Source organism: Passer montanus, unplaced genomic scaffold, assembly GCF_014805655.1.
Source record: "Passer montanus isolate IOZ18808 unplaced genomic scaffold, ASM1480565v1 scaffold49, whole genome shotgun sequence".
NCBI lineage: Eukaryota > Metazoa > Chordata > Aves > Passeriformes > Passeridae > Passer > Passer montanus.
This window is the reverse complement of record NW_024369818.1, coordinates 6,106,939-6,134,244: the sequence shown is the minus strand read 5'-3', so window position 1 is coordinate 6,134,244 and position 27,306 is coordinate 6,106,939. Positions and strand designations below refer to the sequence as shown.

The 27,306-nt window shown below is 48.4% G+C and overlaps 1 protein-coding gene and 1 long non-coding RNA gene across 2 annotated transcripts in view; one reads left to right on the top strand and one right to left on the bottom strand.

The window, feature by feature from the left end:
* Positions 1 to 1,751: 1,751 nt before the first annotated feature.
* LOC120508744 lies at positions 1,752 to 26,336 on the bottom strand. The gene is made up of 3 exons (XR_005629056.1): positions 26,078 to 26,336; positions 4,562 to 4,773; positions 1,752 to 3,671 (listed from the first exon to the last, which is right to left on the bottom strand). It is a non-coding gene; the product is annotated as an uncharacterized LOC120508744 (long non-coding RNA).
* The window catches only part of AR (androgen receptor), a 36,575-nt gene continuing 34,468 nt past the window's right edge, over positions 25,200 to 27,306 (top strand). Inside the window, 3 exon segments of the mRNA XM_039722625.1 lie at positions 25,200 to 25,317; positions 25,320 to 25,658; positions 25,661 to 25,913. Coding sequence (XP_039578559.1) covers positions 25,200 to 25,317; positions 25,320 to 25,658; positions 25,661 to 25,913 — 710 coding nt within the window.

The following is a 27,306-nucleotide window of genomic DNA, read 5'->3' as shown; positions in this document are numbered from 1 at the left end:
AAACTTCTCAACAGAAACTCTCCTCTCTGTGGCTACGCATGGTTGGTCAACCAACCCCAAACATGGGTCATTAACATTTAGAAATTGTGGATTTTAAACCTCACAGTCTTAAGGCAATAGGCTGGGGAAGAACAGATGTTTCCCTTCTCTCAAGCAATAATTTGTACCTGCATGTTGTGGAGACAGTGGAAATAGTGTATTAGTCATTCTCAAAAACTGTTTGGTACAAGCAGAAAAAAAAGTATTTCACAGTATTTTACTGTCTAGATCACTGCAAATGTTTATCCATTTTTAGAACTCAATTTTTAGTGATTATTAAGAACTCCTGCCTTGATGCATTTCCTCTGTGGTTGTGTTCAGAGTGTGGGCTGGCTGATGTTGGACAGGGGCAGGGAAGGCAGCAGAGTTACAGCATTTGGAAATAAAAAGAGCCCGTGAAATCATCCATTCCTCCATCTGCCTGTACATACATAACATTGTGATGTTCACTTCTGAAAGGTTGCTGGATGGATTTTTCAACCACTTTCAATAAGAGATAACTCCACTCTCTTAAAAACACAGTGCTGTGAAGAGTTTCTGTATATTCCACCTGGACAGTCTTGTTTAGAAGAGAAGAAATTCATCCTCCATCCACTGGGTAATTTCAGTGCACAGTGGCCAGGAACCAGATCTGATTGCCTGAGTTCTTGCCCTGAGAGAGGCTCTGGAGAAGCCCTCTGAGAGCCCTCAGGGGTGGGAAGACTCATCAGAGAATGATGAACATGCTCCATTTTCTGTTATTTAATGGGCTGAAGATTCCTGATTTCATCCCAGTTCACAGCATTTGAGTGGTGATTTGGGAAAGGTTGAAAACTGCTGGATTTTGCTACTGTGGGTTTCCTTTAACTGTGTCAGCACATTTCCTTGGAGCCAAGACTCTGGGCTGTGTGGATGGATAGTGGAGAACGTTTTGTTTATATTTAGACTTGTTCCAGCCATGAAATTAGTAGAATAAATAAAGATAGAAGCACAAAGATTAGAGAGGTTTTAATTTGGTACAGGCACCATTAATGGTTTATTTACTTTGTGTTCTTGGAACTTGAGCTGTCTCTTGATAACTAAAAATGCTCCAGAACAGCTGCAGGGATCCACAGGGAGAGGAAGACAGAGCCAAAAGCAGCAGAAGCCAGGTAGCCTGGGACAGGTATTGCAGTCAAGGGCAGCAGGCCAAGTTGTTTTGGGGTGATGTGGATGGATATTTGCACATCCCACGGAAAGGAGGTCAGCTATGAGTAGCATCAGGAGGGTCTCTGATGTTGTTTTGTGGCTTATTAGCAGAGTAAAATCAAATCAAATAATGGCATAGAGTTGCTAACAACATTATCCTCTGGAAAATGTGTTAGAAAGCACTTCCTGAGCCATGACAGGGGTTAAGAGAGAGTGAATTCAGCATGAGCTCTAAATGTGTACATGATTTCTGTGTCCTTCCCTGAGAATGAGGAATGTTTGCAGGAGTCCAGGTGGGTCAAACTGGGGGGGGCTTCCAGGAATTCCTTTCTGAACTGAGGATTTCTGCCCTTACTACTCTGGGGGGGAAGACCCAGCATCCCTTCCACTGGAGGCAGAGTGTTCACAGCACCCTAGAATATGCCAGTGAACCATCTGAAATTCATTTCACAGGTTCTCACACCTGTGCTGTGCATCTTTCCTAAGCAAGGCTGCTGACCTGAATAAAGCATTTTACTCATGTTAATTTTATTAGTGTATTACTAAAGCTTTGCCTTTTTCTAAGGCAAAATTGGTTTACCAGGTTGGTCAGTGGCTGCTGGTGCCTGCAGCAGATCCAAGCACTGGCTCCCAGCTGCTGTGCTGCTGTCTGATGCCAAAGCACCTTCATCCTGAGAGGCAAGGAGAGGAGGCTTTCCCTACCTGTGCCACTGGATCACTCCTTCACCTCTGCTCATTTCCATGGCTCAGTTATCTCCCACATTCAAAGGGAAATATTTCCCCAAATAATTCAAAGGATGAAGAGCTGGTCCAAGTTTGTGAAGTACTTTGGCTGGAAAAACCCTGCAGAAGAGTTGATGCACAACACAAATAGTTTTTAGAATTGTACTACTTAAAGTCAAATGACTTCTGAATTTTTTCCTGTGTTTATTTCTGTATTTACTGCACATATTCATCAAGCTGTATTTTGAAAGTCTGATGTAATAACATTCATCATTGTGAGATGTGATATTTTCCTGGTGCTTCATTTTATTATCCTTTGCAAACACTAGAAAGAAATTCCAGCTCAGTTCTGGCTTTAGAACAAGTTTTGCTTTTGTTTTCAGACAAACTAACATTTTCCTCCATTTAATGTTCTCTTTTCCCAGCCTTAAGAAGGAATCAGCAAATGTTAATTGCTGAGGCTCTTTTCCATGCATAAGGAATTCCAGGAAGTTTTCCTGTGAGACCTTTGGGTGGTGCTAGTTCTGGTATTTTTCTTTCAAAAATGAAAATATTTTCTGCCTTGATATGTAAATGATGTGTGAGTGCAGCTTTGAGTGCTCATGGAAACACACTGCCAGGTAGGAACAGAGCTCTGGAACTCAGCTCCAGGCCCTGGAGAACTGCAGTCATGTGGAATAGCTGTGATGCTTCCATTCATTTGTCTAAGAGTCATTGAGTCAATTTTACCCCTGATTTACAGCTTGACCAAGGAGACTGTGGAGAAACTGCATGGAAAGTTTAACTCTGGTGAGTGCTTGGGAAATAACTGGAGTTTATACTGGGACCTTGCAGTTCTCTGGCTTTTGGATTTGCAATTCATGGGAAGACTTGTCCAATAATTGGTGAGCACCTTGGCCTTTTTCCAGAACAGTCCCAACAAAGGAATTCCTTTCTCTCCAGTGCTTGACAGCTGTCTGACAGGTAATGTTCTCTCCACTCTTCTTGCCTCTCCCAGAACAACCCCAGGCTGGTGATTCAGCAGTGTAAGATGGGAAGTTTCTTTAGAGCTCCTTGCAGGTTCCAGTGAACACCCAGCTCCCTGCCAAGGGCACAGTTTGCTGCTGGTACTTCTCCAGTCACTTCAGAGCTGGCTTTTGATTGATTACTGCTTGCAGTCCAGAAAAAGGAGAGATTGCCAAACAGAGCTAGTTAACTTAAAAGCACAAGTTGATGAATCAATGCTACACATAATAACTCTTTCTTAATGATCCAAGTATCTTAAAAGCTCAAATTCCCTTTCATCATAGAACTTCTCTACCAACACTTTCCCAAGCCAGTGACTGAACTCCCTCCATGGAAAGCAGTACAGCTGACATGATCAGTCCCTGGGGAACACACCACCACAATTAATCAGCCACAGATCCATCATTCCAAAGGTTCCAGAAATAGGTTATTAATTAATTTGTTCTGTACTTTGCCTGAGATTACCCTAGATGATTCTGGCCATGTTTCCAGCCTCCAGTTTTTCCAAGCTGGCAAAAATCTTGGAGATAGATGGGTGTTGTTCTCCTGTTGCTGCTGAGACATCAGCTCCTCTTTCACTCCAGCACTGAGATGGTTTTGATGCCAGCACTGTTTCTTGCTGTGCAGCAGAGAGAATATTCATTCTTGTAGATTCTCTTTATATTATAAAGGCCATAATATCTCAAGGATGGAGCCTCCACAGCCTCTCGTGTCAAGTTGTTCCAGTGTTTGATCATCTGTAGAGTAAAAAAAGCTTTTACTTAGCTATAAATGTACATCAGATGTAAGCTCACACCTTCTCTTCATGTCCAGTCATGGAGGACAAGAAGGAGACAAATGAGCAGCACTTCTCCCTGTGCTGTGAACCAGGCTCCAGGCAGCTGCTCTCTCATTTTGCTTATTCACCTGCCATTGGCACTAGCACTAGAGACAAGATGTCAGCAGACATTTCACCAGACATCTCGAGGCAGGAAAGAAGTACTGAACTCCTCAAGTCTTTGAATTAAGAAATATAGAGGCAGTTAAAAAACACCAACAACCCAAAGACAAGATGTATGGGCTTGCAGACTTGCCACAGCACTGTGACCATTTAAACAGCATTTATTTATTACCAGCATCTTGGAAAGAAAGACAAATGTGTAAGCCAGAGGATGATTAAAGGGTGAGCTGGGGAAATTTAGACTCCTTCAGAATACATTTGAGTAATGAACAGCATTTATCATGTCTGTTTAAAGGCAAGTTAATAAGGACAAAGGGTAAATCTTCACCAACAATTAACTATGGGTTCTGGGTTGTATTTGTGCCTGTGTCACCCAGCTCTCTAATGTAAGCTCTCTACACTTGCTTGCCAGAACAAGTACTTTCCCAGCCCATGATTTCTGCTCAGGCAGGAGGTAGATCCACATTCAGCTGCTGTCCACAGCTGCAGACTGTCAATACACACTGTGCTGGCAAACACAGAGAGTTCTTCCCAAGAAAAACTTACTCCAGGCTGAATTCACTACTCTGATACCTTCTTATCTTCTGCCAGCATCAGTTCTCTCCCAAATTCCAGCATCTACCGCCCTCTGCCCACCTGGGGTTTAGCTGTTTGTACATCCCTGTGGTGCATTCAACCCTTCTTTACCTCCAAGTCCAGACTGGGTTTGCAGATCCAGACTGGTTCCTTCCTTTCAGCACCACTGGGAGGTTTCCCTGTGCTGCCTGAGGGGCCAGGGCTGGGACAGCATGTGGAGGAGTGCAGCACATCTCTTGCTTCTGGTCCCAGAGCCCCAGCCCCTCCTCGTTTGCAATGAGTGCTGGGCATGGTCTGGTTGAACAGAGCCTCCAATGTCACTCCTGAAAAGCAAGAGACACAAACTGGAGGTGTGATGATGCACAGGATACCTCCTCACTGTGCAGGATCAGGACTCCACCTCAGTCCACTTCAATTTCCTCGCTAACTTCTTCCCTGAGAGGAAACAGTTCACAATGCTGTGTCATTTTGCACAGAGAAACCCGTGTCACTGTGCACAACCTGCCCGATGTTGTCGAGGTCTGTGGCAATAATACTCTCTCACACATAATTATTTTTGTCATGAGATCTCAAAGATAACTGAGATTAGTTACCAGGGCTGGGTATGTTCAGCCATTAAGAGTGATACCTTTACCTACACCTGAGTGGGTTTTGGTAAGTGCTCTCACTCACCACAGAAGTTAGGAGTTGTCAAGGCCAAAAATAAATTATGTTGATGTGCAAACTCCTCTGCAGGGAAGTTGCAGCTCACCATGTAACATGCAAACAATAAAATGGTTTCAGTAGTCTGCTGCCTGGCACCAGGTGAAGCCTCAAAGCCACCTGTACACAGTACCAGCCACTGTCAGCTCGGGGGGAACACCACTCCTGTCTCTACACTGCTTCACAACCTCTTTTATGCCTCAGTGTTGGTCAAGCTCGTGAACAAAGTCCTTCAGATCCCATTTTAAAATCTGTGTGTAATCCCTGAGCTGTGTCAGCCGTCACCAGGCAGTGGAGCTGCTGCAGAGCAGCCTGGAGGAGGTGTTTGTTGGAGAGGGTCAGAGCCACAGAATTTGTAATTGGACTCCTCCAGAGTTCAAGTCAAGTTCCTCCTTGGTCCTCAGTATGGATGAGGCTTTGCAGATCCCAATAGTTCAGAGGTGTCTGAGCTCAGTTTCCATTTGAGGCTCTGTGAATGATGTCCCATGCAATCTCCTCAGCGGGATTTGCTGCATGTGCTCAGGCAGGAGAAAATATTTCCCTGCCTGAGTTTCTGGATTTGTTTCTACTGTTCAGACTTTTATCTACTTCTCCGGCCATAAGTTTTCCTTTCTCTCCCTCTTTTCCTTTGACTTGCACTATTACCTCCTGAATTTACAGCCTGTTTATGTTGGTCATCAGCCTCAGAACCTGTCCAGGGCTCCCATCCTCTAAGCACTTGGATGAATCACTCTTCTTTGCAAGATGATATCAGTTGTCAGTGTTCCAAAATAGCAACCAAATTGTAAAGTTTTACTCACCCTGTTGAGTTTAGTGGCCATTTTGCAGTGACTGAAACCCAGACAAATTACAGCATTTACATATTTATTTATTTATTTGTCTTAATTCCTGACCTTGGGATGGACATTTTCTGCTGTTTCTTTCAGAAGTTTAAGTGGGAATCCAGTACCAAATTAGAAACTGGATTCCATGCACATCATTTTCCTGACCACACTGGTATTTTCCATTTAAGCCACAAACCCTGTCTGAGCAGAAAGGGCTTCTGTTTTCCTCTGTAATTGCATGTACCTCACAGGACCCTGGGGAACCGTGTTCTGACTCCTGACAGGAGAGCATGCAGTACATGACCCTGGTACCTTGCTTTTATGGTCAGCATTTTAATTCCAGTGCTGGGTCCAGCATCTGAGGATCAAAAACCTGAGGGTTTTGTCTTCAGAGCATCTGTGTGATACAGAAGTAACGATGCTGCACTGGTGGAGGGAGTAGAAGGCCTGTTTGATCCACACTGTATTGTTGGTTTGTCACATGTGGTTTCTAGAAGAATTCATGAGTGTGTCACCAGCTCTGAGATTAGCAAAGCTGCTGGACAGCAGAGAGTTTTAGAAATGCTCCAGAGTCAAGAGGATTTTGCAACATACAACGTTTGCAAAGAAACACGGTCTTAAAGATGCATTAACTTAATTTCTTCAGCAAAAAGATAACAGAAGAAGAAGAAGAAGAAAAAATCCATAATCACATTTTTGTGTGGCATGAGAGACAGGACAGGAGTTCTCACAGGGTTCTCTGGTGGGGTCAGCTGGGACCACCTCAGTTACACTTCTCTTCCCTTGATGTAGGTAGGAGAAACCATGTGTCTGGAGAAGAATGAACATGCAAATATCTGATAAACTTTTCTGCCTAGTCCTGGCACTCACTCCTGTCAGCTCCTGCCAAAGTGTGAAAAGACCTGCTCAGTTCTTCACTCTTTTATTTCCAGTTTCTGCTGGGGGTATCTCAGAACATTTCCTGCCAATCCCATTTTCATTCCCAACTACCATGAGTTCCACAGCTGATTGAATGGCAGTTACAGTTGATGTAAGATTATATTTACTATATTAAATAGAGACCGTATTTAACAGCAGGACATTTCTGCACAGGGGTTCTACTTTCCAAGGTCCTGGCTTAGAGAAATAAATTCGTCTCAGGTCTGTGTGCAGCCACTTGGCTGGATTATGGAGAAGGCTCATGTGCCTGAGTCTATCATCACTGGCAGAACTCACATTGTGAGGAGCTGCTGCTGTACAAAACCTGAGCTCCATGAAGCTGAAATCCCACTTCTTTTGAGTTCCTGAAGGAATATCACCTTTTCAAGGGAAATTCAGACCCCACAATAAATTAACATATAGGTAGGGCTAGGGTTAACACACACATGTGGCACACCAGGCTCTGTGATGTGTGAAGCATGTTTACAACACTTGTGCTGCTTTGCTCCTGCTTCCATTGGCTGCTGGGATTTAGGAAGGGTGTAAAGGCTGGGAGCCCTGCTCTGGAGAGAGCCTGTCAGGAAATGCTCCCTTGGGCAGCAGTGAGGCAGCCCCTGCACTCACACTCATCTCCTTCTCTTGTTTATTCCCACAAAAATGTCTCCCTTGTTCCTCCGCTCCCCGTTCCTGCCTCGTGGCCTTGCGGTGACCGCGCTGCCTTGACAGAAATCTCTGGCTGGAATTGTGTGCTTTGCCAAGGTTGTCTTTATTTAGACAAGGTTTCTGCTTTCTGAGTTCTCTTGTGGGAATGGAGGGATCGTAAAACAACTGCTGCACCCCACATGGGGTGTTCGGGGGAAAGGATCTTTGATATTTGTGCCTTGTTTAGCGTCTTCTCAAAGCTTTTTACAGGGAAAAAATGAAATTCTGAATAATTCATCAGTGTAGCAGACAAGAAGGATTTTTCTGCTTTGAATTTAAGCCTGTCAACCACCAGGGACAATCCCTGCTAGCAAGATAGGCAGTGACCATCTTAGAAATCCCAAGTCACTTCTTCCCTGAGCAGTTGCAAAGAAACCCCTGTGGCTAGGGTTTCTCCTCCCTTCACCATGCACCAGAACACAGGAGGTGGAGAGGCACTGAGCAGAGTGTTAGTGCTCGAGGAGAGCCTCACCCAGGTCAGCCCCCCCAGGCACTGTACCTGCAGACAGCATTTATCCAGAAGAGCTGGCACCCAAGCACAGCAAAGGTCATGAACTGGAGATTAGAGACAAACAGAAAGCAGATTTTCCCAGGCCAGTGAGAAAGCCTGGAACAGAGCTCTGGCTTCTGTCAAACTAACATTTTCTAGATTTATATTATTCAGGCATATATTGACCACTTGGGTTTAATATAAGCAAATTCTGTACATATTAGTAAGATTTTCATGCTGGGTGTCAAACCAGCTGAGATATGAACCAAAGCATAACAGATATGAACCATAGCAGAACACATATTTATTTTAATATTTTAATTTTCTATTCTGGAAATATAGATTTATATTAATCAGGCATAATATATTGACTTGGGTTTAATATAAGCAAATTCTGTACATATTGGTAACATTTTCGTGCTGGGTGTCAAGCCAGCTCAGATATGAACCAAAATGTGCATAACAGAATATGTATTTATTTTAACTGGAAATGGAATTTAAAATTGTGATCCTGCGTGGGCTGTGCAAGCTGATGAGGCAGGGCAGGAGAAGAGTCTGAGCACAGGTATTGAGTTCATTTCCCCATGCAGAGGGATTTGGATAAATATTTCATCAGAAAGGTCTTGACAAATATGGATGTTTAAAAATACCAGTTATTGTAAAAGAGGTCAACATCTACTTAAAGTAGATTTCATGGGCTTTCAACCAGATAAAATCAGGCATTGCTCTTGTTTGGGTGCTGTGACAGTCCTCTGTGGTTCACCAAATCTTTCCCTTTCAGGGAGGTGGGAAATGGCAGCCTCAGAGAGAAGAGATGGATTTGGTCAGAAAAGGATTTAAATCAGCCAACTGATGTTGCTGATGATGCTGCCTATTTCAGATTTTTATGTGCTCAAGAGCGATACTTTGCAGTAGACAAGTAATTCCTAACTCTGGAGCAGGATCTGAGTAATGAGGTAGAATTGCTGCATCACCACTTCCAGCCTCCCTGCTGAAATGTCTACGCCCTCACACCTTGCCCTAGGTGGAATTTGTAAATACCCCCGGCAGAATCAGCCTTCCTGACGTGCTGGTGTGATTGATGAGACACAAATCCATCCCAGGCAATCCATAAACATGAGCACACACATCACTGAGGGACAAAGTTACAGTTGTACAATCACAGCACACCACGGAGCTGGGACTGCCCTGAAATAGACAATTTTCTCAGCTGCATGCAAAAGCCAAAGTACAAGAGCTGTTTTTACCATTAGCTTTGCTGTGACTTAGTGGTTGGACTGATTATGCTCATGATTTTTGCTTTTAAATGCTCCTAAATTGAGGCATGTGACATGCTGCGTGGTTATTTACTGAGGGCTGACTACACTTTGGGATATGACTCAGTGTCTCCTTATCTCTTATTCTGCTTCAGAACTGACCCCACTCAGTGTGAACCTGTTTGAAATCTTGAAATATTTGAATTCTAAACAACTGGAACACTTCACATTTATATTTTATCCTATAGCATAGACTCAGCTGTAAGCTCTGCTGAAAGATTAAGTTAGCATCAGCATCCTGATTCATCCCTGTGGATGTGGCACCTGAGGACAGGATTTACGGGAGAACATGGTGGTGATGCTGGCTTGATGGTTGGGCTTTGTGATCTTAAAGACCCTTTCCAGACTGAACAATTCCATGATTTTGTGGTTCTGTGTTCCAACAACACTGACTTCAGTGTGTGTGCCCTGTTTCCAAACACACTGTGACTGCTGGACCTCAAAAACGCTCTTCTAAATCTAGAATTACATTTGGTGATAGCTGTGCAAAAAATGATTCCTAATAAATTTGTTAGCAGCTCAGTCCAGCAAATTCCATGCAGATGGGTTGAGTACGAACAGTCTGCACAGCTGTGAGCCTGTCAGTGTGCAGGGAGGGAGAGAAGGAGCCCCTGTGCCCTGGCAGGAGGGTTGGAGGACATCTCCTGCTCCTGAGCAGCACCCTGCCCCAGGTGCCCTTGGATCTCTGCATTCCAGGTGCTTTCCTTACTCTGACCTTCAGTGCTGGGCACATCCCTGTGACAGGTGAGGACAGGGATGTGCTGTCTGGGTGCCAGCAGTGTGTGAGCTGGCTGAAATAACAAATCCATCAGCTGCACACCCCAGCACAGCCCTGACCTCAGCGCTGCCAGCTCAAGCTGCTTTAGTGGCTGACAAGAGTGCAGAGGTGAGCAGGGGCTGTGGGAGCTCCCAGGGGCATCCCTTGGGTTTGGTGAGGGGCAGCTTTGTGAAAGGCCTTGGCAAGGGTGGTTTTTGGGGATAGGAAGGAGCTGAAGCACATTCAGCCTGAGATGGGGCTGGCCAGGGTGAGTTTCCTGCCAGGAACTCTGCAGCCATCCCAGCACACACTGACAGAGCCAGGAGCTGGCCTAGGCACTGCAGGAGGGCTGGGACAAGGCCAAGCCAGTCTAATGTAGCCCAGAACTGACCAGCATCAGTAAGAAATGTTCTGCTTGATGCTAGAAACACCTATGAAAAACTTCCCATGCAGTGGTGTCAGACAGAAAAGATCCCAGTCACAGCATGGTAAGGGACAGGTACAGTGGGCAGCACTGGTAATGAACAGAAAAGTCTCTTTAGAATATCCAGATCTTACAGAGTGGATAAAACCTAAAAATATTGAAATGGAAACAAGTAATTGCTAGCCACTCTGTTATTCCTTACCCTCCCTCCATACAAACACAATACTCACTGCTTCCTCTATTCAGCCGTGTCCTTGAGCAGAATTTCAGTTGCATTTGCTCATTTTTTAAGCACCAAAAAAAATAGTTTTAAACCTTTTTGTAAGTGTCTGAATGGACTGTTGTGTTTTACACACCTACACAGCAGTTTCTGCATTCACACCACAAAGGAGCCAGAAGGCAGACACGGAAACGAGCTGCAATAACAAGAGCTGATATCCTTGCTGTCTGCTGGGTGCCGGCCAAAAAAGCCAAAGCCACCCACCACAGCCTGTGAGGTATGGGAATTGCTGCTGCAGCTCAGGGGAGGCTGAGCCCGCCCCAGCTCCCCCTGCTCTGCCTCTGTCTGTCCCCAGGGTCACCCACGCCAACCCAGCCAAAATACGGGCAGGCAACCGATGCTTCATGCAGATCCTGCGGTCCAACGGGGGAAAGCTCCACCTCTCTCAGCTACCTTCTAACTAGGATGAATCCTCATTTGACCTGAGAGTTCCTTTGAAAATGTGTGAGTTCGGTTCTGGGCAAAACCGACAGAGCCAGCCCCGGGAGATGAGGCACCGTGGAACTGGAAATCAAACAGCATCTGTGTCAGTGTCTGAGTGCTGCCAGTGGTGCTGGCTCTGCTGACTGACACCTCACCCCCGTGAAAGTGTGTGCTCTGGGCAGGACACTGATGGCACTCGCCTTATTCCACTAGGACTGGCCTTATGACTAATATACTTTAATTATTTCCCGACCTGGGGGCATCAAGCCTGCAAGAGAGGACCACAGCAGTGCTTAGGTACAAACCTTGCTGGTCATACGTAAAAGGAACAGCTCCCACTGTTCCTGCTGACTTCTTTTCCTAGAAATGAATGCAAGACTTGGAGAGAAAACAAACCCTGTTGATAGTCTCAAGGACAGGAGCACAGCTGAGTTCACAGGACCCAGGATTCTGGCCCTGGTTCTGCTGCTGTTCAGGAATTCTCTTCAGTAACAATTGAATAAACCTCAGACTCCTCCTTGCTCTATTTTCTGCTACTTTGGCTAATTATCCATGTTTTTAAGTGATCCAAATGACTCCCAAGTTTCATTATACGCCTTTTGGTATTTTACTTTGCCACAGTTATGATCTTTTACTGCCACAGATTCCCTGAGCTCGGGGGTCCCTGGGAGCTGCTCCCACAGCTCCCACAGGCTCAGTGATGCCTGTTTGTCCTTGGGAACACGCAGTCAGTGATTTGGCTGCTGAATTAAAACCCTCATGCACTGCTTTGCTTTTTTTTTTTTACTGTTTTGGGTACAAAGTGGAAACTTTGGGTCTATTTTGGTATGTGCTTTTTAAACTTGACTGAAAAGCTGTAGCATTCTAGATTATCCATTAACTTAAAATTTCCATATTTCTAAAGAAGAGGCAGAGGTATGATGGAGGAAAACAAAAGAGCACTCTCCAGGTTATTCCCTGTGTGAGAATGAGTCAACAAAATAAATTGATATTTGGACAAGGATTTTCAGTGCATCATTTGAATTGTTTACTATAAAATAAAAAGAAAAGTGAAGAAAAAACTTCTGTTGGGAGGATGAATTCTTTGTGGTGCAGTGGACTCAAGCTCTGCCCTAAACACTGTCCTCACTGATGGGCAGTTGCACATTTGGAGGCCTGAATTTGAGAGAATTCCAGAACATGAATTGCATCTGTGATAAGACTACCTCTCTAAGGCCCCTTAAAATACCAGCTCTCTACAAATACATCTCATTTCACACAATCACAGAATCACCAAGGCTGGAAAAGACCTCCAGGATAATCCAGTCCAACCTGTGCCACATCCCCACCTTGTCACCAGCTCAGAGCATGGAGTGCCATGTCCAGGCACTCCTTGGACATCTCCAGGGATGGGAACCAGCTCCCTGGGAAGCCCTTTCCAATACTTTACAGCCCTTTCTGTGAAAAAATTCCTGCTGAAATTCACCTGATTTCCTAACTTTTGAGTAGCACCGTTGGGCTCTAGTCCTTCTCCTCCGTAAATGTGACAAGTGTCATGGGGTTGGGTGTTCTGGCAAAGCTTCACAAACACCCCAGGCCTTGGTGGAGATGGAGAGGGAGGAGAAGAGCAGAGCAGAGCAGTGAGAGTTAAATTAACAGCAGAAAAAATGAGAACAACTGAGGCTTGCAAATTTACTGAAAAACCTGTAAAGGCGTGGAGAAGGAAGAAGCGTGGGTGTGGGCAGGGGCTGGCAGTGCTGGGCAGGAGAGTTTGTGAGGTTTCTGTGTAAGGGGCCAGCAGCACACCCAGGGATTAGCTCACCAGTCTGGCTGTGGGCTCAGCTCATCCCCACTCACTCCAAGAGCCAACACCTGGCTTGCAGATAGCAAATCCTTCTTGTAAGGAGTGTGCTCCTCGGATGATAGATTGTGTTCAGGCTTCATTTTGTGCCTGCTTCATAAGGCAGAACATGCTGCCTCTGTATTCTCCAGGGTTCTGGTATTGATCTCCACCTAGCCAGCCCCAGAAGAATGAAAGTGCAATCACAGCAGTGCTGGAGGGAGTTACAGCCCAGGACCTGTGGCAGTTTAATAGACCTGCCATAAATGAAAGGCAAGACAAAAACAATGTGCTGTGGGAACCATAAATATGTGATTATGAAATAACAAAGCAGGATTCCCAAAGTGCTAACAACCTCCTGGCATTCCATTTAGTGACTATAAATCTGCCATGGCTTCAGTTAAGTGAATTCCCCGTAGCATATTAAACTCTTTGTTTACAGGGAGAGTAATTACTGTGACTTTTAGTGCAAAAAGGAGATGCCCAGTCCAGGGCATGTAAAACTGAACATGGGTCTCACACTAAGCTGAAATGCTCCCTCTGACATTTGGGGAAGGCTCCCTGGACTGTTCTCAGGCAGGAGGACCTGTCTGTACCCATCCCTGCACACACCTGCAGCCCTTCCCAGTGCGGTGGGGGCAGGAAGGGGTTAAAGCCTCCTGCAGCGTGGCTGTGGGCAGGGATGGATTGCAATGTGCAATGTGCCATGTGCCAGTTGCAAACCCGGTGGGGAGGTTTCCGTGGGAGCAGCAAGGTCAGATCCCAGCAACAGGAGCTGAGGATTTCTGAGATTAACCTCGGTCCTGGCATTGACTGCTTTGCGAGTTTGGAGGAACCAGAGAACTTCAGCATGGAGAGATGGAGGCTCAGAAAGCTCAGCCACCTTACAGGGAGGTTTGGCAGGTTAATTGGGGTGCATTTCCTCGTGCTCTGCATGTGAAATGTGCCAGGACTTACAGCTGATAACATTTACAAATGGCCACAGATAAAGTGAGAATGCTTTAAAACGTTTGTTACAAATTCAGTGGGAGCAACAGGAATGGTTCAGATACAAGGAAGGAATGGGAATGGTGCAGAAAACCAACTAAATATCATCTCCCAGGCCATGAGGCTGTCGAGGAGTGACAGCCTTGACTCACTTCCACCACGGAGAGCAAGAATTCCTAAAGGTGACCAAATGGACTCCCAAGGACACTGGGCAGCCACTGCCCAATACTGGAATCTGGATTGAAACTGAGCAGTAGGGAATGACCTTAATTATGCCTCAGGGAGGAGTGAAAGAGGAAAATAAGATTGACGTCAATCCAGTGGTCCTCAGAAACAGTCACTGAATAGATGTTTGGGTGAGAAGAAAATAACTGGATAGTGAAAGTAACCTCACACACAGTGGCACAGGATAGATACTGGAGTCACAGAGTCACATACAGAATGAGGAACTCCTCAGCTGGTTTATGCTAACCCTTCCTGGAATTCTTCTGGAACAAGAAGTTGCTCAGATCCTATCAGGCTCCTAAGTTGTGATCCCTGGTGGGGATCAGAGGGTGGAGGAAGCAGAAGAGTCCTGTCCTTTTCCCTTTCCCATGTCCATCACACTCAGATCCCTTTGCTCCATCAGTGCAAGGTGCTTGCAGTGGCCCAAAGGCTGTGCAGAGGTACAGACCTGCCTGGGACCATGCTGAGAGTCCTTCTGACCAAGAACTGTGCTGGGTCCCTGCAGCAGCACAGGAGGCTCCAGCAGACTCTGCACCTCTCACAGGTGAGCTGGAATTATGGCAAAACCCTGGAAGGAATCAGAGACCATACTGCTTCACCTTGAACTTTTTCCTTACCTGAGTGCCCTAAGAGCATCATTCTTGTTTTATACTCAACTCCTAATTATGATTAACCTTAATATGCCCCTTTGCCATTCCAAATTTTTCCTTCCTATGAGATCAGTTCAAATGTGGCTTTTCAAACCCTCTCCTTTCAGGAAACCTAACAGACCCCACAAATATGTTTGGGGGTGTTTTTATTGAACACAATCTACAAAAATATATCTCACCCTCTTTCCTCACCATGGGTGCAGATGGGCTGTGAGCTGCTCACACACGTGGGGAATGGGAAATGGATGGGCAAGGAAAGCCATGGACACCCTCCAGTTCCAGCAGCAGCACCAGAAGCAGAAGTGATCAGATGAGTAAAAGAATAAACAAATATATAAAGCAGCACTGAATAAAGCTGAGGAAGGGCTGTGCACAGAGGCAGAAGGGCTGGCCCACTCAGAGGGAGAGATTCACAGAGGGAATTCTCTCTTTCATGCCAGCAGCCTTACACAGAGGAAATGGAGTTGTATTTCTCCTTGAAAAACAGCTTTTCCAATACAGCAGCCCACTAACCATCCTAAGGAAAGGGAGAATTTACATGAAAGGTGATTCTTTCCTTAACATCTTTTTACTTTATTTACCATTGTATAGTAGCCTGTGCAGCTGTTGGTCCTCTATTTTCCTCTAAAAATTTACAATTTCTTCCAAAAGCAGTTTGGTCCCACCCTTAAAGTGACTGGAAGCATTCCATGGAACTGATTGCATGCAAAACCTCCTTTCACGGCTGAGAAGAAGATGGAGCTGGATAAGGAACTGTATTTCACTTTGCCAAATTAGTCAACACAATGAAGGCAGCAATCACTCAGTAAACACAAGGCAGGACCTGGCACCCTCCTGCAGATGGACAGGCAGATTAGGCAGCACAGAGCAGCACATCCCAGCAGTCACCCAAGGGCAGCTCCTGTGGGTTTGCACTGAAATTACTGAGGATTGGAGATTGGATCAACAGCAGATTATCTGTGGAAAAGGCCCTTTCTCCCCAGAGAAAAGGACAAATTGGAATTACAATCAATTGGCCCACTCCACACCTCTGAGACACTCTGGGGCTTTTCAATGGAACTTTAAATATTTGCTCTTACACTGGTAAAAACAGATTCATTTCATGTTACTGTTTTTCTGAGTTCTTAAATCTTTTTTCCAAGGAGATTACGAATAAGACTCCAACCTTCTCTGCAACACTGCAACACAGTCTGTTCTCTCCTTCTTTGAATCAGGTCTCTGATTCTTCTGGAATTCCTCATGTCTTGTTAGATTCCACCAAAAACTGCAGATAGTTTGGATTCTACATTAACATCTGAGCCCAAAAGATTGTGGATGCTCAAAGACATGCAGAAATGCCATTCTCAGATCCCCTCTGTGGCCTTTCTGAGTACTGGTTACACTGGGGTGTGAAACAGCCAATTCACATTTCCTTGCTGTTTGTCTTGTGGCTTATTGACCCAATGCTCAACATGTTTGTGTTCCAGGTCTAACAGAATTATTTATACATAAACCAGACCCATTCTTGTTTGTTCAAATCAGTTTTCTCATTGCATTGTTGTTCTCTGACAACTCAGTTCCAGGGCTGGAGGATCTTCCAAGCCCCACTGGACACAGCACAGGATGATGCACGTGTGTGGCTGGGGACAAAGGCACCTGCCATGTGTGAGAGCACAGGGACAGCAGCTGGGCTGCTGGCACCAGGAGAGCTCTGCAGGACCCACTGGGCTTAAAAAAAACCCACAAAGACATTGAGGGGTGATCTTCCTATTGCAGTGCTGTAGGAAGGTCAAAAGGAAGGATTGACTGCCACAAAAAGAAAGAGGCAGAGAAGCCTCTCCTGCTGGTCTAACTCACTGTTCTTTAGCTGCCAAAAATTGTACAGCCTTTGCTTTTCCCTTGTCCTCTGGTAAATTCGTGGATATTAATGGGGAAATTATTTCTTGGCCGTACTGTGGTCTTTGGGACAACATTTTGCATTTCTTCTAAACTTGTTTTTCTTGGGCTGAAAATGCTGAAAACATTTTAGCTGGGTCGTTGTTGTTGTTGTGGTGGTTTTTCAGGTGAAAAGCAGCTCAGTTCAGGTCCTGCTCAGCAGACAGAACAGATTTAAGGTGTTCAAAGATTTGTTGTGAGGCAGGACCCAAGCAGTGGATTTGAAACAGACTGCTCATGCTTTGTTTCCCTTTGTTTTGGTAACACCAAACAAGACTTTGTCTAATAGCACAGAAATGATGAGCTGATATGAGTTGATGAGAGCAGCACTAGTAAAGAGGAAGGAAGCACTAAATAATTGGTTGAACTTCTTGGCTTGCCAGAAAATAGAATAAACAAGGTTGGCAGACACCTCACAGAGACTGCGATGCAAGGGAACGACATTTTCCTTTCAGGCTGTGTTCTCTCTAACTCAGATGTTTTGCCCAGGTTTTGCTGCAGATTTACAAACACAATGCTCATTCCCCAGCAGACAGCAGAGAAACCCTCCTCCCCTTTCTAAATCCAGGCAGACAGTTCACATTTTAGCACAGCCAAAAGCCTCCTCTCTTTGCAGAAGTGATGGGCACTGCAGAGCGTGTCCTTAAGGGACCACAGAATGTGCCAGCCTGAAAGAAATGCTGGGTGTGTGTTGATGTGCTGGGACAGCTCTGTAATCCACCTGGGCTGTGCTGCAGCAAGGAACACCATCCAACAGTGCTTTATATTCTCAGTGGCTGATGCCTGTTTGGTGCCAGCAAGCCCAGAAGGTTGGTGCTTAGGGCTGGCTCTGGGTTAGAACGTGATTCTGCACCAGACTGTTTTTTGCAGCCTAAATGGAATTTTAAAAAATAAATAAAATAAACAAAATTCATCTCATCAAAACAAGCAGAGTAAAGCTCTGCAGGCACGAACTGAGGCATGGCTTCACTCCCCACCTCTTCCTGCCAGCTGTGGCTGATGTGGTCTCAGGCTCAGGAGGAGAGGAGGCCAGGGATGAAATGTGGTGCTTGGCTTCCAGCTGCAGAGGCACATGCAGCATCCCTCAGGCCTCCCTCAGGCAGGAAGGAGCCAGCAGCTCTGCATCTGCAGGGAGAGGGACAGCAAAGAGCCCGGGGTCACAGCAGGGGCAATTAGTGACCCTGGTAATGAGCTTGGCTTTCTGGGCAGAGTGGACACCAGGCTAGCCTGGGAATCTGTCAGGATTGCAAAACCTGACAGCACAGAAATGGCATTTTTAGCGTCTGTTTCAAAATAGGGCTGGATATCAGGGGGATGGATTCCTTGGGGGCAAGGCTAAACAACAAAATACAAATATGCACAGGAACTGCAGACCTCTGTGATTAACAGGGAGCTACGTAACAGCAAGAAAAATGTTCTCCCTTATTTTTCTGTTAGTAAAGCTGCCAGTTTCTTGATGTTTCAGAAAAATGAGACATCTGCTGATGATTTACAACCACGGAGATTTCCCAAGGAAACGTGCAACAACAGTTTATGGAAGTACCCAGAGAGCATCATATGAAAAACAATAATGAGCTCTACAAGGCTTTGGGCAATATGTTTCCAGATACAAATTAAAATTTTTAAAGTCAATAAATGTCAGTTATTGGTTGAGCAAGGCCCAGACCAACACTCAGTCTGGTAGCATGTCTGGTCTCTGGCCAGTGCCCTGAGGTCAGAGAAGGGCTGCAACCACTGGTGTAACCTCTGCTCCCAGTATGGGACCAGGCTGAGGTGTCTGTCTGTGTGCACACCTTCTGTGTGTGCTGCTGAGGCTGGAATTGGAGCAGCAAAGGCAAAGCTTAAGGAATGAACACCCACTGCCCACAGCAGCAGCATTACAGAAATTACAGTTCTGCCCAAGGTGCAGAGGGCTGGGAGTCTCTGTGGCCTCCTTAGGCCAGGATTTACTGCCCTGGAATGATGTCACTAACAGGTTTTTACACTATAAGCCAAAATTTTTCAATACTAATTGAAAGGCAGCAGGAGATAAATCACTGAGAACCTGTTCCACCAGCAGGTTACTTTTGTGCTGCAGGAGAACATGTGGGGAACACAAACCCCTTCAGCCTCTCTGCATTCTCTGTAAATTATTCTCACCTCTATGTTGTAGCTGTCCTGGTGACTTCAGACTCCTGTGCTTAAGGGTTTATTTGTTTTGATTCACTGGAGGCACTTTGGAGACACTACACTACCCATATTTATGACTTTTTTCCAGCTCACCTAAGTGAGGCATGCTGTGATGAATACTTTTCATCTCTGCTGTCTCCCTGGGGGATGCACTATTCTAGTTTCTCCTTTAATTTACTACCAAGCACACTTCCTCCTTATACCAGAGGGGCAGGGAAGTGCTTCAGAAAGGGCAAGAAGCAGTGAACACCAGCCAGGCCTGGATTTCCCTCTCCAGGGGCGAGCCCAAGGACACCCCTGATCCACCTTGCCTGTTATCCCGGGGTGCTGAGCAGTGTGGAAAGCAGTGGCAGCACCTCAGGACCTGCCTCCAAGTGAGCGCCCCAGTGTGTGTGTGTTGTGCAGGAAAGGAACCACATACAGAGGAGAACAGGAGGGATGGAAACCCTCCCCTTCAGAAGGTTTCCTGGCTCTAAAGGCAACACAAAGTGCTTGTCACACCAGCCCATGCAGGAAGAGCTCCATGCTCAGTGAAGGGAGGCAAGGAGCTCAGAGTCAGCAGATGGGGAGAATGTAGACAGAAGTCAGGGTACAAGAGGAATGACTTCAAAAGGGCATGGGAGGTTTTCCTGATGAAAGAATGGACACCTCAGAATCCAAGTACCACTAAAAATATGCCTATGAAGTAAATCATGCAGTCTTTCACCTCTAGGACATTACATCAGAGTTTTTGTGAGCTGTGCTGTAGCAACATGAAAGAGGTGTGTTGTTTTATTGAAGTTTCCAATGGGCAATTTTCTTCCCACAGCAGCTCTTTCATTTGATCAACACAACCTCATCCTCTCAGTCACTCTCAGCTGAGCCCTGGCACACACCTTTCCTCTCTGATATTCTTTAGATGTGTTGCAGGGTCTTTAAACAGCTCTGTTGGAGTTTGGAGTGTACAGTGACCTCTGAGGTGTGCTGGGGAAGAGCTGTGCCTGCTGAGCCCAGCAGCATTAGGAACTGTAGATAAAGGAAAACATTCTGACACTTCCTGAAATCCTCAGGGTATTCAAACACACAGCAATAACCAAAACCAGCTCCACACTGGGGCTTGGATGAGTCCTGACCTGCTGAAGGCAGCCCAAAGTGCCCACAGGCTTCAGTGAGGCCACTGAACCTTCACCAGCCTCTGGCATCTCACTCTGGGTGGGCATCCCTGCTGAGCAATGGAAGTGGGCTTATCCCAGTCTGCTCCCAGCTGCAGGCTGGGAAAATGGATCTGCCAGTGTTGTTGCCTTGGACCAGATTTCATTCTGGAACTCGTCACAAACTTGTGTATCACCTCCCTGGCTCCTGAGAAACTCCAAACTCTGCCCAAAAGGCAATTGTGTAAGACATGGGAAACGGTTCAAATGTGTGTTTCATTAGGAGTGGAGATTTGTGTTGTTCTCATCACTGCAAGGATTGATCAACCGGACCAAGCACTTCAGCCATCTCACTAAGGTGCATGAACAGGCTGTTCTGAAAATGGGCCTCCAAGCTGTTAGAGAAGGAAAACATGCTAGTGATTCTGTGGAGGTGACAGGGATGAATTTGGGCAAAGAGAAGAATAACACTCCAGGTGATTGTAACTGTTCCAGGAGTATTACCTAAGACATCACTTAGCCCTGTATTTAAAGCAGGATTTGTCCCAAGGTGCAGACAAAGGCATTTGAGAGGCACTGTGCAGGTTTGTCTCCCTCTGATGCTGCTGGGCTGATGGCACCCCTGGGCAGGGTCCAGCCAGGGAGTCCTGCTGCGAGCCAGGTCTTTGTCAAACTCTTCTCCCAGATTTTGAGAGGTGACAATGCTCAATGGACCCCCCCCTTGCTGAGAGAAGGCTCGCAGGGTGACATGAGCACAGCACAGCAGGATCCTCTCACTGATCTGTCCCAAATGCTTGATCAAAACTCGCTGAGGGCAGCAGTGAGGGACAGATGATTGCTGCTCCAGGGGCACCGGAGCTTTGGGCTTTCCTGGGTAAAAGCAGCACCAGTGTTGGCCACTAAGGAGAGATGCAAGGAAGAGTTAAGAGTTAAGAATTTCTGTGCACGAAATCAGAAAGGTGCACGCTACGAGAGATGTGAGACATTATTAATGTTCAGAATTAAAATAGATGAAAGTGAAAACATTGTCTGCACCTTCCTGCAAGGGCAGATTTTAAAGACTCTTAACCCACCCATGTGAACTCACATACCTGTCTGATGAGACAAGGCAGTCAGCAGTCCAGGATTGACACAAATGGCTAAAATATTTAAAATCTTAAGAAAACTGTATTATTGTGTAGCTCTGGGCAGCTTAAGAATAATAGAGTGCACGAATAATGAGTAAAAGCTGTGGGAGGCAGCATTAATGAGCCTGCTATTCTACAAGCTCATGCCTGGTTGCTGTCCACCGGTGTGGGTGGTGGAAAGGCTGGCCTGGCTGCTCCCCCAGCCCGAATGGGCTCCCACCCTGGCCACAGCATCCAGGAGAGCACGAGCCAGTCTCCCTCGCCTGCTGCACGCTGCTTTCCCCTAAATCACCGTGCCTTCCTTGCCAAGTGGCAATTAGGTGAGAGCAGAGGCTTGTCCCAGCCTGCACAGGCAGCACTGAGGCTCAAAGTGCCTCTGGCTCATCCAGCTGCCTCTGCCCTGGTGGGGAGTGGGATACAGCACTTGTGCTTGTGACTCTTTCTGAGTCTCTGCCATCATTCTCAATGCTCCACAGAAACGATTCCTCTTTTTTCTTATGCAGCTGGAAAAAACCTCATGAGTTCACCATTTAGGGGATGTTGGCAGGGCAGGCTCAGAGACAGGTTCACAGCTGTTGGCATCTCCTCACAGCTGGGATGGTACAAAAGGAGGAGTGTGATCAGAGTCATTCAGTAAGCCATGGCTAATGGGTTATGCCTGCAACTGGCTTCAAGGAATGGAAGCAAAACTGTCAGACTCTGTGTTACTGGCCTCATTTTCCTAAAGATTAATGGTGAAAAATGATTGATTCTGTTCCTGGCAAGTTCTGTGGAACTGTCCTGATAACATTCGAGCTCTCTGTGGCTGTAGATTTGAGTTCTTAGAGATTCTGGTTTTAAATGTTTTTTCAGGCAACAAAACCAAGGACCACCTGTTACTCTTGGGTCTAGAGGGAAATTTTTTCATGGAATGGCCCCTATCTCTGAAAAATGTTGTTTGCTGCAGTTCTGAGCAGTCACACAGGACATTCTGAGCCAAAGGATTTTATCAGAAAAAGTTTTTCATGGTGTCCAATGTTTTTGACAGCGCTTTGTAAATAATCACCTTGGTACTGATCCAGCAAAGCACTTAAGGGAATCCTTAACCTTAAGCACAGGAGTATTTCCTAGATTTCAGTGGGACTATTTATACTCTTCAAGAAGAAGATGTGTGGAAGTGTTTTGCTGGATTAGGTTTCCTCAGCATCTCCCCCTGCCCAAACTGGAGCTCACTCTGCTTTCGACGAGGCCAGACAAAGTTCCTGTTCTATGACACACACTCGAGTCCATCATCTTCAACTTTTTTAACTCCTTGTGCATTTAGATAGACTTTGAACTCAAAGACCAAACTGTTGGTGACATACAAGGCTCAGACCTCAGCCTGTGCAGAAAGTCCTATAAATACCTGTATGGGATGTTAAATTCACACTTTAATAACCATTTACAGATATAAATTACCTGAATATGTGTTGCTGGGAGAATGGGAAAGTATAATTGAAGTCTGTATCAAATTCAAGCTGAGAAAAGGACATCTCTAGAACACTGTGTGATGACTTCAGCAACCAAGTATAAAGATTAAAATTCACAGAGCCTTTAAGCCTAGCATATGCAGTCGTGCACATATGCAGCCAGAAAATCCACTAACATTTCATCAGTTTTAAATGAAACGTGAGGACCAAGTTAAAAAAAAAAAAACAACCTTGGAAGATGCCTGTTCAAGAAATAAATTAAAAACATCTTTACCACAGATCATCAGTCAGAACTGAAGTGTTGGCTCTGCAGGCTGAAGTACACAAACCATATTGCAGTCTCACTTTCTGCACCTCTGCAGTGATCAACATTCCAAAAACCCCACAAGCAATATTGAGATGAGGGAAAAACCAGGGCCCTGTGGATGCTGCAGAGAGGGAAAAGGGCAAGGCAACACGAACAGCAACAAAGCCAAAGCTCCAGAGCTGGGAGCTGAGGCCCCAGATTGAGATGAGGGAAAAACCAGGGCCCTGTGGATGCTGCAGAGAGGGAAAGGGCAAGGCAACACAAACAGCAAACTCCAGAGCTGGGAGCTGAGGCCCCAACAGGTCCCATCCCAGACAGGATGGTTGTTTGAACACCAAAAGCCTGAACTGTGATGAGTTCTTTGCAGGCTGTGGTGTTCCAGGGTGTACAAGCTGAGGATGTTTCCTCCTTGTGGGAGCAGTGGAGTCAAGCAAAGCTCTCTGGTCACAACCCATGTCTGGTTTGAGGCATAGAGACCCTTGTTCCTGCAGTGATACCACGCTGCAGCCCCAGCCCTTTGCCCTTCTCAGTGCAGCTCTTGAGGCTGACAGTGAGAATCCTCCTCTAGATGTTTTCCACAGTCTGTGTATTTCACTCCAGGAGCCTGTCAGCTCTGAGAGGCTGGAACAACAACCACACTGGAACCCACATCCACTGGGCAGCAGATATCTTCCTGCACCTCCCTTGGTTTGACCATCCCAGGCGTTAGCTGAGCTGTGCTTTAGGGGCTGTGGGACTCGGCATCAGAGCCCAGCCTGGTGTTTCACCCACACGCGAGAGCTGATGAGGTTTCTCTGCAAAGAAACCTCACTGGTTTCTTCTTCCTCACTGGGGGCCGGGGAGAACTGGGCACAGTCCCGGGGGGTGGCAGCCCCTGCCCCAGCCGTGCCAGGCTGCAGCAGCCAAGGCAGTGACCCCGTCCCCTGGCACACCAGCCCTCCTCCCCCTCCCCCAGCTGCTCCGATCCCGCAGGCAGGATGGAGACCATTGCCAAATTTTCCTTGGCTGGACTTCGATTTTTATTTTTATCTTCTACAGCTTGTAAAAAAGCTTTTAAAAGATGGGATATCTCTCTCTTTTTTCCCCACGGGCTCCGCTTATTTATGACTTTTTTCCCTTTGTCTTCAAAGGGGCTCAAAGTAACGGGCTTGTTTTATGCTCCCTCGAATGAAAATTTTTCCGTTCCCAGGTTGCCTGGGGATGGTGTTTCCCAGAAGTTGCTTTAGGATTGCTATTCCAGGACCAGCAAGGGGAGCTCAAGCCTTGTTTACGGTAGGTCCCGCACTAATTCTCTCTGCTAGCGAGGTGTTTTTCATCCCGGTGCGTGACCCGGGCGGGGATGCCCACGGGATGGTTCGTGCTTTGGCAGGCGGGGGCTGTGGCACGACGCGGGGCAGCGAGAGGTGGAAGCGGGCGGTCCTCGGGAACCAAGAGCTGCGGGGGTCGCCTCGGGCCCGGCCGAGGGCGGGGAGCTGCTAAGCCAGCGTGAAAAGGAGCATTCTTCTGACCAAGTCCGCCCAGCTGCGCCAGCTGTCAGCCGGGGGGAGAGCGGGGGAGCAGCCGAGCCGGCCCGGGGCGGGCGGCCCGCACGCTCCGCTCCATCAGCACCGCGGCCGGGGGGAACCGGGGCAGCCCCGCCGCTCTCTCCCGGGGCCGCGGTGACGGGCGATGTCCCAGCGGGCCGAGCCGTGCCGGGCCGGGCGGGCTCACCCAGCTCCCACCCGCCCGCTGAGGCGCCAGGCCCGGACACTGCGGCGGGGCTGCGGCTCCGCGCCCGCGCTGCTCCAGGGGCTGAGCGCAGCCCGGGGCTCTCCAGCGCGGCCGGCACAGAGTTAACCGCGGCGGAGCCCCGGCGCGGGGCGGTCTCCCCGCCGCGCCTCCCTCCCCGCGGCCGCCCCCGCCCGCCCCTGGCTCCGCCGCCGCACCTGCCCGCGCCCCCGCCGACAACTTTCGCTGCCTGTTGCGCGCTCCGAGCTGCCAGCCCGGCGGGCACTGCCATGGGCACCGCCGAGCAGCGCCGCGGGTAGGCGGCCCGCGGGGGTCGGGCCGGGAGCGCTGCCAAGGCTCTCCGCCCTCTCCTCGCCTCGCCTCGCCTCGCTCCGCCGCCGCAGCGGTCGCTGCCCCGCGCTCGCCCAGCATGGAGGTGCAGCTGGGGGTCGGTCGCGTCTACCCGCGGCCGGCGGGCAGGACCTTCCGCGGGGCTTTTCAGAGCTTCTTCCAGAGCGTCTGCGACGCTTTCCAGCCGCCGCGAGAGGGCCGCCCCCGCCGGGCTGCCTGCCGCCCCCCGAGCCCCGCGCCGCCGGCAAGGCGCTGCCGGCCGCCGGCCCCGCCATGGGCTCGTCCTTCCCCTGCTCCGGAGAGCTGAGGGAGCTGCTGGGCGAGGCGGGTGCGATTCCGATGCTGCCGCCGCCCGAGAGCGAGCCGGTGGACAAGGAAGATCCGCTGGGCGACAGCGCCCGGCAGCTGTGCCGCGCCGTGTCCGCCTCCATGGGGCTGGCGCTGGAGGCGCTGGAGGCTCCGGCCGAGCAGCTGCCCCGCGAGGACTGCATGTTCGCCGTGCCCGCCGGGCCGCCCCGCGCCCCGCGCCCGCCCGCCCGCGAGGCTGGGGCGGCCCGTGCCGCTTCGGGGCCGAGCTGGTCCCGCCGGGCCCCGCGCCCCCCTGGCCCACCTTCTTCGCCGAGGAGGGGCAGCTCTACGGGCCGTGCCCCGAGCCGCCCGCCGGGCCCGCCGACTGCCCTGCCGATGCCTGGTACCTACCGGGCCGGGCGCCTTTCGCCGCCCCCGCTCCCGGCATCAAGAGCGAGCTGGAGCCCTGGGTCGAGGGCTACCCCGGCGCTTACGGCGACCTCCGGTGAGTACCCGAGTCCCGCAGTCCACCGGCAAGCGCGCCCTGCGCTGTGCTTCCCGCCGGCATCCCGCATCCCGCCAGTACCGGCATCCCGTGCCCGCATCCCTCATGCCACCTTCGGCACCCCGCGCCGCTCCCCGCTGTCACCGCTGTCACCCCGCGCTCACCGCGGCTCCATCCCCGCTGTGTCCTGCCTGTTCCCGCTTTGGTGCCTCTCCGCTGCCGAATCTTCCCTTTTGCCGCGATGCTCTCATTTGGGACTGACTGGGCGGGATGGTGCCAGGAGCAGCGCGGTGCACGCCTGGTGTCCCCGCCGTCCTGTGAGGTCGTTGTGTTCATCTCGTTTCCTCACGCATCTGTTATCTCGCTGCTCCCGGCCGCTGGGAGCGGGCGAGATCGGGACGCTGAGCCCTGAAGCACGGACGGATGTTGACATCGAGTTAAAATCCTCCCAGCAACTTGTCCCGCCGAGAGCTGCCTGCCGGGAATGCACTGTGCAGAGCAGGAAACCCCGACTGTGGTGGCAGAGAAACATCACCTGTGCTTCGGGGCTGTTTTAAGTACAAGTAGAAAATGTGTTTTAAAGTAGAGCTAGAACAGGTTTTGGGAATGAACCAAAGGAGGAGAGATTTTTTTGAGAAGTAGGATTCAATCAGGAATAATTTTTCCTGGTGAATTAACTTCAGAAAAAGGACATGAGCCATTTCTGTAAAATACCTGTACAGCATTTAAAGCAGTGGGCACCTGCATTCTCACCTGTCAGCACAGCAGAATGTGGCCGAGCTGATGGAAATGGTGGGGGGAGAAAGGGCTGCCCAAGGGATTTTCTGCTGGCTCAGAGGCAGCCCCATCCAGGAGTATGTGAGGCCTCAGCTGGGGTTTGCATCGTGGGAGTCCTGCATCCCCACACTCACCCTGTGATGCTTGGGATGCTGGGAGCAAAGGCTGAAATGAACAATTAGATTTTACCTCTAAATTAGCACTAGGCAAGTGCACTGCCTCTGGGCTTGTTTCTGTTTTAAATGCCCAGAGCTTCATTTGGGTACTGAGGCAACTTCCATTCACACAGTGATTTACTGGGGGATTGTACAGAGATGTCAAGGGCTTGGCAAAAGAAAAAAGCATAAAAGTAATGACAGGTCAGAAAGAGTGCAGCTGTGAGCATCATCCAGCTGTGAGCTTCGTACGTGGCAGGAGCTATGCGAGCTCTGGGTGTGTCTCTGGAGTCTGGATAAATCTCTGCTGGAATCAGTGCAGAGGGGGCAGGGAGGAATCAAGTTGGGGAAGTTCAGCATTCGGGTGCTGGCGGTGCAGGTTTGTTCCATGCCGTTCTGCCTGCGGAGCCGTGCAGTGGGATCCCGCACAGACAGGGAATGTCGGGAGAGGAGAGCAGGTG